At 47.2% G+C, this 16,979-nt stretch overlaps 1 protein-coding gene across 14 annotated transcripts in view; it reads left to right on the forward strand.

Moving 5' to 3' along the window:
• The window catches only part of AFDN (afadin, adherens junction formation factor), a 113,585-nt gene that overhangs the window by 33,602 nt on the left and 63,004 nt on the right, over positions 1 to 16,979 (forward strand). For 6 of the 14 annotated variants that reach the window (XM_061428559.1, XM_061428564.1, XM_061428565.1 and 3 more), the window contains exons 3-7: positions 3,304 to 3,419; positions 5,266 to 5,429; positions 7,418 to 7,578; positions 11,224 to 11,381; positions 16,604 to 16,715. In XM_061428559.1, coding sequence (XP_061284543.1) covers positions 3,304 to 3,419; positions 5,266 to 5,429; positions 7,418 to 7,578; positions 11,224 to 11,381; positions 16,604 to 16,715 — 711 coding nt within the window. The remainder of the gene's footprint in view (positions 1 to 3,303; positions 3,420 to 5,265; positions 5,430 to 7,417; positions 7,579 to 11,223; positions 11,382 to 16,603; positions 16,716 to 16,979) is intronic. The other 8 variants (XM_061428571.1, XM_061428572.1, XM_061428573.1 and 5 more) reach the window with 3 other exon arrangements.

The raw sequence follows: 16,979 nt of genomic DNA on the forward strand, positions 1-16,979 counted from the left end.
GCCCCGTCCTGTTCCTAGGGAGCAGTGAAACGGAGCAACGCTCGAGTGTCTGTGAGGTGTTCCAGCAGGTTCCTCGCGGGTGCAGTTTGGGGAGTTGCCTTCTCCTCCAGAGATGAGGAGTGCAGTGCTTCATTGAATTCTCCAGGTCTGGAACATACCTTGATGATACACGGGGCTGCCTGATTTTGCAGAAACACTTTGTGTAACTCTGTCTGTAGATTGTAGCGCTACAGCCGGAAGTAGCCCACTGCTGTGAGTGTGGACCGTCAGTCTTGCTGTAGCGTCTTTGTCCTGTGGAACAGGAACCGTGTTCTTGGGAAGAACAGGGGTCGTGAGGAAGCTCTTCTCCTTGTTTTAAGGTTTGAAGTTTCTGAAAATATCCTATATCATGTGGCAATTTAGGCTGAACTGTTTAGGAACATAGAAATGTTTAAATGTTTATGAGTGCTTTGGAAATACTGAGTCACCTGCAGAAAAAAGAAGATAGCAAAATCCAGTTAATGTTGTAAATAAAGAATTACAGATAGCACAAACCTTATTTTAATACCTATTTAAGTTCTAGCCACAAAACCTGTTTGAACATTATTTATTTAGTTTTCTTCCCGAAGTATAGCTTTCTTTGTTTGAAACGGATCATTCTTTCAAGCTCACTGGGGCACCACCTGCATACATTGTACCTCGACTAGATTTGACAGGAGAGGATGGTCCCGATTTTGGATGTTTTCTCTGAGGCTGAGTTCTCCTTTTACCTCAGAATCTTCGTACGAAGCTTACAGAGAGGAGGATAGTATTTCTCATCCTTTCACTCTTCTTTCTGCACCGTTGGTCATTTGAACAGCACCACGTGAGGTCTTTGGAATGACATCTACGGTTGGGATTTGAGATCTAAAAATGGAATGGGCTTGATTTTTTTTTCTAAGAATATTTTTTCCTTAAACTTCCGTTGCTAGATTTGTTTTTAATTAAAAAGTAAGATAAGTTACTTGTATGGGATGAAGTGACCAGGAAGGTGTGTAAACAAGCAGGTGTTTGTTCCCCAGCCCCAGCCCTGTCCCCTAGGTGACGCTCAGCCAGGCTGGCCTGCCTATGTCCTGTACCTCGTGTGGCCCGGCGCGGGGCCTCAGAGAGGAGGAGGCCTCGGGTGTGAGTCCTAGAGGAGCGGGCCCAGCGCGGGGCCTCAGAGAGGAGGAGGCCTCGGGTGTGAGTCCTAGAGGAGCGGGCCCAGCGCGGGGCCTCAGAGAGGAGGAGGCTGCGGGTGTGAGTCCTAGAGGAGCGGGCCCGGCGCGGGGCCTCAGAGAGGAGGAGGCCTCAGGTGTGAGTCCTAGAGGAGCAGGCCCGGCTCGGGGTCTCAGAGAGGAGGAGGCTGCGGGTGTGAGTCCTAGAGGAGCGGGCCCGGCGCGGGGCCTCAGAGAGGAGGAGGCCGAGGGTGTGAGTCCTAGAGGAGCAGGCCTGGCTCGGGGCCTCAGAGAGGAGGAGGCCTCGGGTGTGAGTCCTAGAGGAGCGGGCCCAGCGCGGGGCCTCAGAGAGGAGGAGGCCGCGGGTGTGAGTCCTAGAGGAGCGGGCTCGGCGCAGGGCCTCAGTCTTTTTCGGGTCACAGAGCCCATAGTGTGTCAGGAATTTTTTGTGGCATCCCCAGGCCAAAGGAAATACTTAACACTTTATTTTACTGCATAGATCCAGACAAGTTCATAAGGATTTATGTTCTTAACAGCTTGCTGGTTATTTGGGAAAATAGTACACATAAAAGGAAAACCGGTGATTTCATGCCGTTCCCAGTCATAGCAAACCCGCCTGACATGGATGGGATGCCCACAGGAGGGACGGTGCTCAGCCTCGCAGGGACCAGTGGTTCCTGCCGTGTCTGGCAGGTTCAGCTCGTGTTCCCTGGACGGGTGACATGTGCCTAGTGAGCCCCTGGCACCTCAGCCCGTGTGGGACAGAGCGCTGGCCCAGTACCGTGGAAATGCCACTCGCAGCCCTTTTCCACATTAGAATTTCTTGTGTGAAGTCAGTTGTAAAACTAAAGGCTTTTGCTGTTCTAACTTGAGCAGAGGATACTGCAGATTGTAGCAGGGCCCTGGCTGTATCTGCATGAAGTTGTCAGGCACACGTGATGTAGATTGTAGACTGTAGCAGGGCCCTGGCTGTTTCTGCATGAAGTTGTCAGGCACACGTGATGTAGACTGTAGCAGGGCCCTGACTTATTTATGTTCATGCAGTTGTCTGGCACATGTGTTTCAGGGCAGCTCCTTCTTTGCTGTTTTACAGTTTAGACTTAATTGTCCTGAATATTCATTCTCTAAAAATGTGCTATGAGGGATTTCAACCCAGTGCAAATTTTGCCACTTGAGCAACTTGGTAATTTTGGTTTGAAGCAGGAATTTCAAACTTCTTGGCCCAATCTCCGATATATGACTCCGATTTATTGTATTGTTGATACAATAATACTTCAGAGTTGGTTTGTCCTGTATTCTGATAGTTAACATTGCTGCTGATCTGTGACGCTTGCTGAGGCCTCTGTAAATCTTCTGGATTCGTCCGGTTGATCCCGCCTCCTTTACCACAGTGATTGCCCATCTTTGCTGCCCTCTTGCCTGGATAATCTTTGCCAGCTCTCATTTCCTAGTATGCGGTCAGGTGTGGGGGCCCTTGGGGGGCTGCCAGGAGCTTTTTAGATTTCAAATAAGGAAGGAAGTAGACTCTTAGCCCTTTATCTAGAGAACGGTGGGGTGGTGCTTGCTGGCGGGAGGGGTGTGAGGGTAGAGCACTGAGCGTTTTGGAGCCAGAGGCAGGACACAGGTGGGAGGAGGAGGGTAGGGGTCACGCCAGGACGGATGCTGGCCGGGCAGGGCCAAGTCTCGTCGGCACGTAATGCTGAGGTGAGAAGAGCCTCATCCATCAGTGGAACGTCTTGTTTTCCAGTTGTATCTGAGAGAACTTGATTTACAGAAATAAACATATAGCAAGGCCCTACATGTGTTTTTTTCCTAGTCCATGTGTATTTCTCGTATTTTCCTGGTTAGATTCTAAATGTTGTCAGGAAGTTGTGCCTGGCCATCTCTGGCACTGGACACGTGATAGGTATACATATGTAGCACCAAAATCCTGAATTAGTCATTGAAACGCTCACTTCCACATGAGAGGAATTAAATTACATTCAGTCTATCAGCAAGTAATGAAGGTTACAAGACATTTTTCGTCTATAAAATTTACTGTGTATCGGAATGTAGTAATGTTGTATTGACTAGTGCCATTAAATAACCATGGCTTTTTGTTTGTTTTTTTTCTTTTCATGTTGTGAAGAAGAAAGAAGATTGGATATAGATGAGAAACCCCTGGTGGTGCAGCTGAACTGGAATAAAGATGACCGAGAGGGCAGGTTTGTCCTTAAGAACGAGAACGATGCTGTTCCTGCAAAGGTGAGAGCCGGGGGTCTCGCTGATGCTGTTCCAGGGCCACCTCTGATTGAGGGTCCCAGGGCTCATTCTGCTCTTCGATTCTCTCCCTAAACTGCCCTTTTACCTTCCTCCTGGAAAGTACTGTAAGAGTAGCCCAGCTTATCCCTGCTTCATCCTCTATTTCACGAAATAATCCCAAATATTATTCTCTCCTTTTCAAAGAATTATGTAAACTGTTGTCAGAGACTTCATGATCAAGGAATTAGCTTCAGGTTTTTTTCCCCCAAATTATAAAGTGGAAATATGTTTTAATAAGAATCAAAAGGGAAAATAAAATTTGAATAACCTATTTATCTGTGAACTTGGAGATACAGCTTAATAGTAAGGCATGTTTAAGACCTTTTTTGTATTATCATATGGAAGGTTAATACTTCGTAAACTTCCTTGAGTTTCTTTGGGTGCTGTAATAGAGTGAGTCTAAAACTTTCTCAGCTCGTAGGACACCTGGAATTCCTGTGCCGCTTCTTTTCATGTGGCAAAGAAATACAGATAGAGCTTTATGAAATACAGGTATAGCTTTAAAATGATTATAATTCTGTTTCGAGTCGGGTGGCCTCTTACAGGCTAGAATTCAGTGTTGACAAGTGATAGCAAAGGCAGAGGTTAAGGGTATTTTGAGAAAAGTCCTGCATTTCATTTTCCCAGTGGATCTGGGGAGAGGGCCGCTGCTTGCTTCTGGCAGCCGTTTTCAGCGTCTGTGACGTCAGCGTCCCATGTGGAAAATCCAGACACACAGCTGTGCTCCCGGGACCTGTCGCCTTTGTGGTAAACATATACGAAATAAGAATGGATAACTTTTTTCTGCCAGAGGAGCCTGGTTGGCTACAGTCCACGGAGTCGAAAAGAGTCAGACACGACTGAGAGACTAAGCACACGATTTCAGCTGGTGTGCCTTTTGGTGGCCCGGGTCCCGCTCAGTGTGTAGTGGAGCCCTTCCTGGGGTCGTGGCGACTGGACGGGGCCCAGGCAGCTTGCACGGAGACAGAGGTGCTCGCTGGTACAGCTGAAGGCAGTTTTCTTTCCCCATGAAATAATCACTTATTTTTTTTGATTCTTTACCAGCCAGCCTATTAAGTCATATAAAAAATAATTTGTTTCTGTGTCTTCTTCAGGCAGATCATGGTATAAATTAAGAATAAGCAAAAAAAAAAAAAAAGATCTGGAAAAGAAATTAGAAGTTTTTGCATGAACACAATACTTAAAACTTTGCTTCATAAAAGCCAATTTTTTAGGGCTATTCTTGACATTTCTTCTGATGTTAAAGGAAATCTATAAAGTAGATAATGTTTCAAATGGTTATTTCTGTATATCCATTAGGTTCCATTCATTTAAGTTACTAATTATTTGGATTTTTATTTATTAAAAATGATAAGTAAGCTGGTGTGATTCCCACCCCAGTTTTCTTACTGGGTTTGGGTTTTCTTGTGTGCTTGCTTCCTTGGTTATCAGTTTGAATTTAGGTGAAATTTTCACTCGGTGAAATGAGATCTTGAGTGTGTGAGTGTGGATCAGCACACTCATGTACCTGTTGGCACAGTCGAGACAAAGCCCATCTCTCATCCCAGGCCTTCCCTGCCCCGGTGGCTGTTTTCAGCTGTAGCGTGTAAGGTGCGGTTAGATCCCCATAGGTGGCTCTGTGAGCGTGTAAGGTGCGGTTAGACCCCCATAGGTGGCTCTGTGAGCGTGTAAGGCGCGGTTAGACCCCCACAGGTGGCTCTGTGAGTGTGTAAGGTGTGGTTAGAGCCCCATAGACGGCTCTGTGTGATTCTGTGTCGTAGTGGTGGAGTGATAATGTCGCTTTTATCAGAAGGCTCAAAGTAACGGACCTGAAAAGCAGGAAAAAGAAGGCGTCATCCAGAACTTTAAGAGAACTCTCTCAAAGAAGGAGAAGAAGGAAAAAAAGAAGAGAGAAAAAGAGGCAGTGAGACAGGCGTCTGAGAAAGATGACAGACCTTTCTCTGGGGATGACACGTAAGTTAATTGTGGAGATATTCCTGTTTCTTTGTGTTCTAAGCCAAATGTTTTTAACGCAGCAGGCCTCCTTAAACTCCCAGATAAACGGGGGAGGGGTGACTTCATCTCAGTGGCCAGCGTGCCCTGGCTCCGCGTGCCAAGGGGATCCAGGCGTCTGCCAAGCAGCGTGTGTTGCTGACGCTGCCAGTCTGCGGTGCTTGCTCATCCTAGCGTGGGGAACCCGCGAACGGGGCTGCCTTTCCCGGTGAACCATGGGGTCAGATTCTCATCATCCCTGCCTGCCTTCCCTTCCCTTGCTGCTGTTCCAGTCCTTAAGGCAGCAGTGGTTTCTCAGATACCTCAGATACGCTTAACACCTGATGGGAGGTTGGCAAGACCGGTGAGAAAAGCTGGTGTCCCCGTCTCAGCTCAGAGGCGCCATCGGGCCCACCCAGCCCCTCTCCTTCCTGTGTACCGGCCCCCGCACAGGTGTGCTCACCTGTCTGAAGGGACTTGCGCCTCTGATCTCGGAGCCGAGGGGGTGACAGAAGGGAGGCGTGAGGAGAACCTGGCCTCTGCTCTTCACGGCATCTCCTGGCCTCCGTGTAGCCTCATTGGTGTTCAGCTCAGTCAGTTCATTCCATCATCAAGTGCTTTTTCCAGGGCCACCGCCTCGTCTTGGTGTTGACCGCATCCACTCCAGCGAATGTCCTTGTTTCTAGTTTTGAGGACTTGTTTGAATATTTCCTTAGGAAATATTCCAGAAGAATGGCTCAGATACACTGTGGCAGGCTTGTGTTGCCAGACAAGGGTCTCCAGCCCGCAGGCCCCTGCCTCCCTTAGGACTGCCGAGTGTATCAGAGCAGTGTCTGGTCCCTGCAGTGTGTGTGAGCGCCAGTCAGCACAGCTTGCTTTACCATTAACACGGCCATTTCTCTGCACACTTGTGAACTGTTTATGCACTTCTGCTGCAGCAACCTCTTCAAGTCTTTCCCCATATTTTGATTGATTCTAAGTGTTCCATGTGTCTTGAGGATGTTGCCCGTTTGTCAGTGAAGGATGTTTATTTTAGAGTGGGGTTGGAGCCCGCTGTGGGTTGCATCAGAGTGGGTTTAGGTCTTAATCTGTTAGGCAGAGATGCCTGTGTGATGAGCGTGAACTCTTGAGTATAGTATATTACATAGTAAGGCTCTACTCAGTGTATTTATGCAAGAGGAAGAACTTGTACACAAAGGTTGCTCACATGAAAAATGTCAAGGAAGAGCAGAGTTTAAAACTTAGGCTATAGCCATTCTGTTAATTTAGTGTACAGGATGATCAATTACTTGTGTTAAGAAAGTAATCTACTTAAAATGAGTTAAGTTCAACTTGATAGATTCAGAGCTTAACTGATTTAATGAAATTATTTTATGATTTTTATGAAATCTTTAAAGTATATTTATCAAAATTTAGTCAAGTATATTGGTCTTACCTAAATATTTAGTTTTCAACTCATCATTCTATACACTTGACTCACTGTAGGGACTTCAGGAGCTATTTCCTTTTTCAGTCTTTCAGTTGTTAAAGAATCATGCCGTGTGAGTTCTTCAAGACTTACTGGGTCGCAGAGTTGGACATGAGTGAGCGACTGAGCATGCATACATAATTTGAAGACAGATTTTTGCTAAAGTATATTCATTTCTTTATTTCTTGTGGTTGCAATGCTGTATCACTTAATCTCTTTGAGATAGAGAAACCTTGTAGAAATAACTGAAACGTATTTTCTTTTAGTTTTATTAATGAATCTCAAGTTCTGTAAACTCAACTATAAAATTTTAATTAGGAGTTTCTGCCTAGTTCAGCGGTTTAGTTTGTACCGAGAGAAACTTCATCTGTCGTGATTAGACCAGGGCAGGGCAGAACTGCTCAGGGTTCGGGAGCGGCTGGAGGACGCGCGCCGTGTGAGTCCGGTGAGCCGGTCTCTAATGGAAACCTGGTGTGTCTTGCTACTCCCTCTCTCCCCACAGTGAGAATTCTCGCCTGGCCGCTGAGGTCTACAAAGACATGCCTGAGACCAGCTTTACGCGAACCATCTCCAACCCTGAGGTGGTCATGAAGCGGCGGCGGCAGCAGAAGCTGGAGAGGAGGATGCAGGAGTTCCGGAGCTCGGACGGGCGGCCAGACTCGGGTACGGGCCCCGCGCCGCACCCGCTTCTCCCTGACGCGCGTGCTGCCGTCTAGGGACGCGCATGACGCGCGCTGCCGTCTAGTGACGCCCCTGACGTGCGCCGTCATCTAGTGACGCGCGCGCGCCTGCTGCTGCGCTTGACGCGAGTGCTGGGGTCTAGTGACGCCCCTGACGTGCGGCGGCGTCTAGTGGTGCTCGCCACGCCCGCTGCTGTGCTTGACGCGAGTGCTGGCGTCTAGTGACGCGCCTGACGCGCGCCGCGCTCGCTTATCCCTGACACGTGCGCTGCCGTCGAGTGGCGCCTCTGACGTGCGCCGTCGTCTAAGGACGCGCCTGACGCGCGCCGCGCCCGCTGCTGCGCTTGACGGGAGTGCTGCCGTCCAGTGACGCGCCTGATGTGTGTGAATAAGTGTGGTAAAGTCACAAGTTAGTTCCTCAGTAGTTTCGCTTGTTAGGAAATAATAGACAATCGTTTGTTTGAGAAAGGCTCTGTATTGGAAGGCTGTGTCGCTGACGCGGCCTTTCCTGAAAGCGCCCGTCCTGGTGGGTCGTCGGCCCTGGCTCTCCCACAGGGGCACGTTGCGGTGCTTCGGAGGCGGCGCCGTCGGCCTTTCCTGTGGCGATTAGGGCCTTTAGGAGCTGAGTCTTCATTATGTGTTTCATGGGAATTGTAGTGTCGGTGACAAAAAACTAGGGCGCTGAGAGACTCTTATTCTATAAATAATTTAATAGATGGCTTTTGAGACCTATCCTGTCTTGTTCCAGCAGGGATTTGAAATGACTTAAAAATACATTCATTGAAAAAGGAAGAAGAGAGGAACTACAAAGATGAGGAAGGAAAAATGTAAACGTTTTAGGAAAAATGTCGAAAAAGTGCAAGCTGGGGGCTTATCAGTAGAAAGCGTCCAGTGTACCCACGCCTCAAATCCGGGCGGTGGCTCTGAGAGCGGAGCAGAGGGTCCACGTGAGGGGCTGCGGTTGGAAGCAGGCGCCGGCGTCCGCCGCGAGAGCAGCCCGAGGGCGGACCCGGCGCTCATGGCCGGGCCGTAGGAGAGAAAGCAGGGGCAAGCGCCCGCAGAGGAAGGAAGGCAGCCGGCGCCTTTCAGCTGGATGGCTGTGGGTCTGCGGGGTCCAGGCCCGTCTGGAGGGGAAGCCCGCATTCACTTGGGTGCCAGCCTGGTGACTGAGAACCAGTCAGCGGTGTCACTGGGCGTGGAAGACACTTGCTGCAGGTAATACAGACCTGGAATGAAGGCCGTTGTTGAGCAGACAGAGGAAACAGGACAAACCTCTGGAGGGTGAGGAGAAACGGCAAACATCCAGGAGAGGAGGGCTTGTCTGCTCAAGGGATGGTTGCGGTCCAGGGAACCTGTGCAACCTTCCAGGAAGCCCTGAGAAACCAGAGTGTTGGTACAACAGCCGTTTGTGTTAATACTGAGACAGTTAAATAGAGTAAGTTGAAGTGTTCTGTCGGTTTGTGTCTAATAAGTAACCTAGAGAAATGTATCCCTTTAATCTCCTGTCTGCTGGGTTGGTGTGATGTCAGGGTGGGAAGAGAGTAAAGCAGAGTCTGTCGTTCTGCCGGTCTCTTAGCCTCAGGGCGTCCCCCGGGTTCTCAGGAGGAGCTCACACACACTGTCCCGCTCCCTTCACAGCGGGTCAGAAGTCGTCACTTGCAGCAGCCTCTGTCTCTGCACCTTGGAGAGTATTTTTAGCACTCAGATGCCTCCCAAGTGTGAGTGACTTCAGAATGCCCGTGGGGTCAGCCCTTCCACTTCAGCTTCCTGTGAACAGCCTTGGGAGCCGTGTGTGCTGCCCTGGATCCTTCTGCTCTGTGGGCCATGCTTTGTACATCTCCCCAAAAGGGGAGCAATCCTCCCTTAGCTTTAAACGTGTATTTATATAGACGGGTTATAGTTGCCAGCAGGAGTTTTAAAATGTTAGCTTCTCGCCTGTCTCTCCCTCCTCAGAGATTAAGGAGACGTCTGTTTCTGTTGTGCTGATTCTGTGGTATTATGCTTTTACAGTGAAAACCTCTTAAATCAGACTGTATCCATTTGTCTGTCTGTTGACCTGTCCCTGGATGAGTTGGGTGTTAGGCTCCCTGGTGCTGTTGTGTTACCGTCAGGCCCTCTCCCCATGCCTGTTCAGATCAGCTTCATACAGTCAGGGGTTCACGTACAGGCACATGCGTGTGAATGAGTGTATCAGCATCTTGTATTTGTATCCCTTTATCATTATTGCTGCCCCTACTTTCTTGTCGTTTGTTTGCATGGATTGTCTTTTTCTAACCCTAACCCTCACTTTCAGTCGGTTTGTGTCTTTAGCTCTGAAGGAAGTTTCTTATAAGCAGCACGTAGATGGTTCTTTTTTTTATCTAGTCAGCCGCCCTGTGTTTTTTACTTGTAACGTTCAGTCTGTTGACATTTGAAGTAATCACTGATAGCTGTGTACTTACTGCCACGTTATTACTTGTTTTCTGCTAGTGTACGTAGTTTTCCTCCACTCGTTTCTTTGTTCCTTCCCTTGTATTTTGTTGATTTTCTTTAGTGGTATTCTTGTGTTTCCTTCTTTGGAGTTTTTGTGTTTCTTGTAGGTTTTGTGGATACTGTGGGTCTACATACATTGGTCTGTATCTACTTGTGTTAAACTAGCAGCCGTTGAAGTTCAGACTCATTCTAAAGGATCTACAGTTTTTACTTCTCCTTCTTGTTAGTTTTCTCCCCTTAATTTCTACCCTTTACAAGCTGTTGAGAGCCTGTGACAGTGACCCGTCCGGGCTCTGTCCTTATTGTTGAGCCGGGGGGGGGCTTCGTCCCTGTGAGTCTGTAGATAGCTTGCCTCCTGGCCTATGTCAGCAAGTCTGCATTCTAATGCTAGCTTGGACTTGCTGATTATCTTAGGAGACCAGAATTATTTTATTGTTGTCAGGTTGTCATGATGCAGTGTGTGCCAGACTTGTGTGCAAAGAGTGTAAGAAGCATTCAGTAGCCAGAATAACTGCATTAGAATTTAGCAGATGCGGGAGTCACAGAAGTTTAGAGTTTGAGTTGAGGTGCACAGATCTTTATTCTCAGTCTTTAACTTAAAGGTGGGAGTCTTTTATCTAGACTTAAAATTGTAGGGCTTAAAAATCTTGTAAGTAGAAAGCAAATTATGACACCAAAAAAGCAATAATACAACATGTAAAAGAGTCCATTAAAGAGAAACATACAAAGAAGAAAACCTCCGGGTATCCAAATTGCTCTGCTCTAGTTCACAGTTTTTCCTCCCAAATGAGTTCGCAGGTAGAAGGGATAAGTTTCAGATTGTTGGTCAGGAAGTCGAGGAACTGGGGAAGGTCGGTGTCTAGCTTGGTGCAGGTGACGATGTAGGAAAGCAGGTGGAGAAGGGGCAGCGCTCAGGATGCTCCTTTCCGTCCTTTACCGAGAGCAGATATGGAAGCAGCGTGGGCTCGAGGAGAGGACACACGCAGCCTTACCACACAGAACTGTTTCTCGTTCTCTGTGGCTAAGGGTCACTGGGCCAGCAGGGCCCTGCCGTGTATGTTGTTTAACAGGAAGTGGGGCTGGAATTTGTGTACTGCTCTCTGTTTTTGGAGTAAAATAAAAGTTGTGTTTAAAGATGTCAAACTTTTTTTTTCAGGTGGAACATTGAGAATTTACGCAGATAGTTTAAAACCAAATATTCCCTACAAGACGATCCTGCTGTCCACTACAGACCCTGCGGACTTTGCTGTGGCCGAAGCCTTGGAGAAGTACGGCCTGGAGAAGGAGAATCCCAGGGACTACTGCATCGCCCGTGTGAGTGCTCGCAGGTCATGCGGGCCCGGATGTGGTGCTCACATGGACAGATGTGCTTTACATGGGAGTTGAACATGGGCTGACTTTCTCTCTGCTGTATTGCTAGAATCTGGTAAACCGAGACCGTGGGCATATGTATAAAAGACAACATTCTCCCTCCATTACAAAAGTAGTTTGTGTTTCTGTTTGTTATAAACTAAGTATAAAAAGATAAATCGAAAAAGATAAAAATTCTCTGTAGTTCTGATACCAAAGGATAAGCGCTGTTTACATTTTCATGCGTACCCTTCCAATTTTTATTTAGCGTATATACTAATATATAGGTAACAATTTTATTTTAGTAAAATCTGCTTTAGTGATTGTTTTCTTAACATAACAACTCAACATTTAAATAAATCTTGGTTTGCTGTTTGTCACTAACCAACATTTGGTTGATAGACTTAGTTGCCATCCATAATTTCTTGGAAATGAAGGTTGTATCTTTGACCCGAGTTCTCAGGAAATAACAGTGAAATTTTATACCTCAGAATTGATTTGGTCACACTGAGTAAAATCAAGCAGATTTTTCTCTTGTAAGACAAACTTTCTGGTAAATCCCTCACCTTTAAGTCAGTCCCAAGTAGGTGTTAGCTCGTTGTAACCGTTATTTCTGTCAGAATCTCATTGAAAGTAGATTTTAAAAGGTGTCCTCCTTTCTTTCATCCTAGCAATTGATTGTTAAATAATCAAAGTGCGGTAGTCTTAGTTCCTCCTCCCACAAGATTATTCAGGAATAATTAAGGTGCAATACGTCACATGATACCTCACATGCATTAAAGCTCACAGCACTGTCCGTTTTGGCAAGTCAGCACAGTGACCCCTCAGACGATTCCTTGTGCCTCTTTCTACTGTGTATTTCGTTAAGTGGGTGTGTCATGGTTTTTTCACCCATCACCTGTTGATGGAATTTGCGTTGTTTCCACTTTTCATTTTTGACTCCTACAGTAAAACTGCTGTGAACATACGTTGCAAGTCTTCTCGTAGAAGCACTTCTCTTCTTGAGTAAAGCCTCAGGAGAGGGCTCAGTCCCACAGGAGGCACTTGTGTGCGTGTCCAGCGTGGCTGTACCGCTTACAGCCCCCCACACGTAGACGAGAGATCCCGTTGCTCTCTCTGCACTCATCTTTTGTTTGGTCAGTCATCTTACCTGTCATTCTGATGTGTGTCGTTGTATCTCATTGTTGAAAAATCTTACATTTCCCTGATGATCTATATGTATATTAAGTCCTATGTGTGATACATAAGCTGTGAATGTTTTTTCCCAGTCTGTGGCTTGGCTTGCCTTTTCATTTTTAAAGTGGTATCTTTCAATGATTAAAATTGTTAAAGTCTAACTTGGTAATTCTGTTTTAGCATTCTATACTTATTTTATTCTATATGAGAATTTGCTTCCTCCAAAGTTGTGAACACTTTTACCGGTATTTTATTTTAGGAGTGTCATAGCTTTAGGTCTTAGATTGGGGCTGTATGTTCCGTTTCAAGATAATGTCTGTGTATGGTATGAGGTTAGAGTCACTTCTGTTCAGACACCCAGGTTACCCAGGGCCATTTGTTACAAAGGCTTTCTTTTTTCCCTCTCTGCTTTGGCACCTTTGTGGAAAATCAGTTGGCCATATATATTTTTGGTTTTAATTCTGGAATCTGGTGTTTCATTTACATATCTTATATCTTTTTGCCAACATCAAGCTATATTGATTACTATAGATTATGGTAAGTCTTTTAAAATCATATAAAGTCCCCATTGCACTTTTTCCTTTTGCTTTAATAAATTGCTTTGGTCATTTCAGCTTATTTGCATTTACACATAAGTTTTAGAATCAGCTTATCAGTTTCTACATAAAACCTGCTGGAATTGTGGCTGGGTTTGCACTGACTTTGTAGACGACTCAGAACCCTAGCAGTGTTCAGTCTTTCAAGCTGTGAGCTGAGTGCTGTCTGCTCTGAGCTCTCAGCGGTGCTGGTAGTGTTGCTACAGAAGGGGTTAAATAAGAGGCCTTGCTTGAGTTTTATGGCTTTTTCTTCTCGTTATAAAGCTGAGAATTTATATTCTGCTGGAAAAACCATTTGCTAGATCTATAATTTTATGAGTAAAGCCCAATTTTCAGCTGGAAATAGATGAGAAGACAGATGTTTTTATCCCACTGAGATGACAATAAAGGAATGAAGAACTCTGTGTAAATGCACAAGAACAAAGGGCACGAGAGAAGAGATGGCAAGAGCTGTGAACGCAGTCCTCCCATCCAAGTACTAACCAGGTCCAACCCTGCTTAGCTTCCAGGACCAGGCGCTTTCAGGGTGGTGTGGCCGCAGACACGAACGCAAGACCTGAAAGAGGCGTGTGTAACTTGCTGGCGGGAAGCCGCCTGCAGAGGGGCCTGCGTCCCAGTCCCGAGGACCCAGGAGTACGGGGCTCTAGCACTCCCCGGGCAGCATTGAAAACCATCTCAGGACAAGCTGTCCCGAGAGTTGTTTCAGGGAGTATCGTCCACCAGCCTACCTCCCCCGTTGTGGCTGTCCTGTCACCTCCCCTTCTGAAGGCCATGGTCACACTGCAGGGTTGGGGGTCCTGGCATAGCAAGGTCTTCACCACAAGCAGGAGGATGGAGGGAGGCTGTGCCCTGAGTCCCGACAGCCAGAAGATGAGTGATTCCTTCCAGACGGCACCATCTCTCAGGGAAGAGCAGCCTGTATGAACTCTGACCTGCGGACATCCTGGCTCATTAGTGGGCACCCTCACCAGAACCACCTGCTCTCCCTGGGCTCGCCGTCAGTGTGAGAGGATGACCCGGACTCAACAGATGCTGGAAAATGCCTTGAAAGTGAAAGATAGACCAGCCCAAGCAGATGAGAGAACTTGAGATAAACGAGACAAAGCAGATGGAAGTGTTCAAAAGCTGAGACTTGAGACAGAAGGGCTGGGCTGGTGCTTGGGGGAATGGACCAGAGTGCTGTGGCAGGAGCCTGCAGAGAAGGGCCAGGGCGCGAAGTGTTAGCAGGAGGGGTGAAAGGGGACGTGAAGGACATCGGCAGAGGACAGAAAGACAGGAGACGGGGAGATTTAGGGTCTGACGGAGGATCAGGTAGAAAAAGCAATAGGAAGTGGAGAGAAAGAGAACGTCAAAGAAATAACACTAGTGTGTCTCCCAGACCTGAAGGATTTGGGTTTTCTGGGTCCATTTTCCTCATACTTCCAGTTAATAACCACTATGGAAAGTGTCTGAGGATGAAAACAGCAAAGCAGTGGTGTGAATGGAGTCTGCATTGCCGAACAGAGGCCTGGCCCTTTTCCACCTGGGCCTCTTAGGCTGTGGCCCCGAGGCTGCCACCGCCGCCTGACTCTTGGCGTGGAGGCCCAGGTGTCTGCCAGGGGAGCGGTACTGTGTCTAAGTCTGTTCAGTGATTCTCCGTTCCATGAAGCTGCATTTGAGAGACTGTGTGGTAGTAGACTTCATAATGTGGGTTTTCCTTTCCTTAATTTCCGCCTAATTTTATTGATGAAAATGAGAAAATGAAAGAGCACCTTAGTCAGAGGCATGAAGTTGTAAAATACTTTCTTTGGGCTTTTTCTGACAGTCTCTTTGAAATCGTTTGATGATTCTTTTGAGGGTCGCATAGTTTGGGGCTTTTGTTCTAAATACTGTGTTCTTGAGCATTTTTTTCTTTTTTTTTCCCTGTTAGTTTAGGCAAAATGAGTTAGGGGTTGATAATTGTTTTTATCCTTGAGATAGAAGTCCTTTGCTTTCTTGCCCTCTTACTGATCATGTGATACGAAGCTCTTTCATCTTCATCCACTCATCTGTTCTCTCTTCAGTGAGTTATTCAGGGCATAGGTAGGTTCTGCTTCTTTGTTAGGTACTGTGCTAACTGTGTTAAATACTGTGTTAGGTCAAAGCTGAGACCTGCCTTCAAAAGAGTTCACAGTAAAGGGAGACAAGCCAAGAATGAGAAATACAGGCACGCAGTCTGCGCCGAGCACGGAGGTTGGGGAAGCCTCTCTGGGGGAGTTGTCCCCGAGCCGAGGGGTGAGAGGGGGTGCTTGCTGGACCCCGAAGTTGGGAGGCGCGTTACAGGTGCAGTGCAGCGTGGGGTCCTGTGGCCTGGTGGAGAATCCAGAGAAGTTCTGAGGAACTTGCTCTCTGAGGCTGCGTGGCAGAGTGTGAGACCGAAGAGACAAGTGCAAGTCAGACCCTGGAGCAGCATGCGTTCCAAGCCCAGGATGCTACGTTTAGTACAAGACACTATGAGGAAATATCAGTTACTTAAGCGTAAGGGTGTGTCGTATTAATAATAAACGTCTTTTTAGGGTGATTTGTAGCAGTGTAGAGAGAAGTTACACGGTTCTGTAGACGTCCAAGCCACTTGGTATATGCACATATGATGTAATTGGGCATAATGTCTGTTATAACGTTATTGAATTAACTCGAGTTTGAAAGTCATCTCCAGGTGCCAGTGACTGGCTTTGGTTTCTGTAGTTGTGTGTTGGTTGGTGTTGAGAGATGGACTGGAACTCAGCAGGGCATTGGAGACTGGGCCCTGGTCACTGGCTCTTTTTCTCTCTGTCACAGGGTTTTTCCAATGATTAGGACATTGCTTGCCGTTAGAATAGAATAAAAAGTTATACAGCGCTGCAGATGTGTGAGTGTCGTGCGTGCAGTGCCGTAAAGCCCTTGTTCAGTGAACGCCGTGTACCGCATCTAAATTTAATCCTAAAAATGAACTTTGTACACAAAAAGGGAAGCTGGTCTCTTCTGCTGCTGCTCTGTGATGGTTTTCCTGCAGAGGATGTGTTAGATGAAACTGCCTTCTTAACACCAGTGTGACAGTGGAAGGCAGGCTGTGGGCCGGCGGGTCTGCGGTGATGCAGTCATCTTTCTTTAAGAGCCTCCTCACAGGTCGAGCATCCCAGGCAGCCTGCCAACAGAGCGTGTCAGGGAGCAGACCCGACTAGCGTTTGGGGCGGGACAGAGGGCAGGCCAGTAACAGCATTCTGGTCAGCTGGCTGAGGTTTTTATTGGAAACTTTTCCCTCACTTTTGTCCATGTTTTTCAGGATTGTTTATAGTGTTTGAACAATTCAGTTCTACAGTGACTTTTTTTTTATTTCCTCAAAAACAAAAAATTCTTTTAAATACCCGCTGATTCACTTTTTGGGTGTAGTCACAGTTAATTGTTATTCCCTCTTAGGTCATGCTTCCTCCTGGAGCCCAGCATTCGGATGAAAAAGGTGCTAAAGAAGTTATTCTTGATGATGACGAATGTCCTTTACAGATCTTCAGGGAATGGCCGAGTGACAGAGGTAAAGAGAGATTGTATTTGTTAAGGAATTAGCTCTGGGATACCTGATACGTTAGGGTCTAATCTGCCGGAAGAGGCAGGTGTGCGTGGCAGTGTCTCTTGAGGACTGTGTGCTGGGCCGTCTTCCGCCTCCTTACTGGACTTGCTGGCTCCTCTTCCTGAGGCTGCTCTGTGCCAGGTGGGTCTGGCAGGAGGCCTGGCACAGACCGTCACGCAGCAGCAGGGCCACTGTGTCCTGCAGAAGCCAGACCAGAGCACCTTGTCA

This window comes from Bos javanicus, chromosome 9 (genome assembly GCF_032452875.1).
Source record: "Bos javanicus breed banteng chromosome 9, ARS-OSU_banteng_1.0, whole genome shotgun sequence".
NCBI classification, from domain to species: Eukaryota; Metazoa; Chordata; class Mammalia; order Artiodactyla; family Bovidae; genus Bos; species Bos javanicus.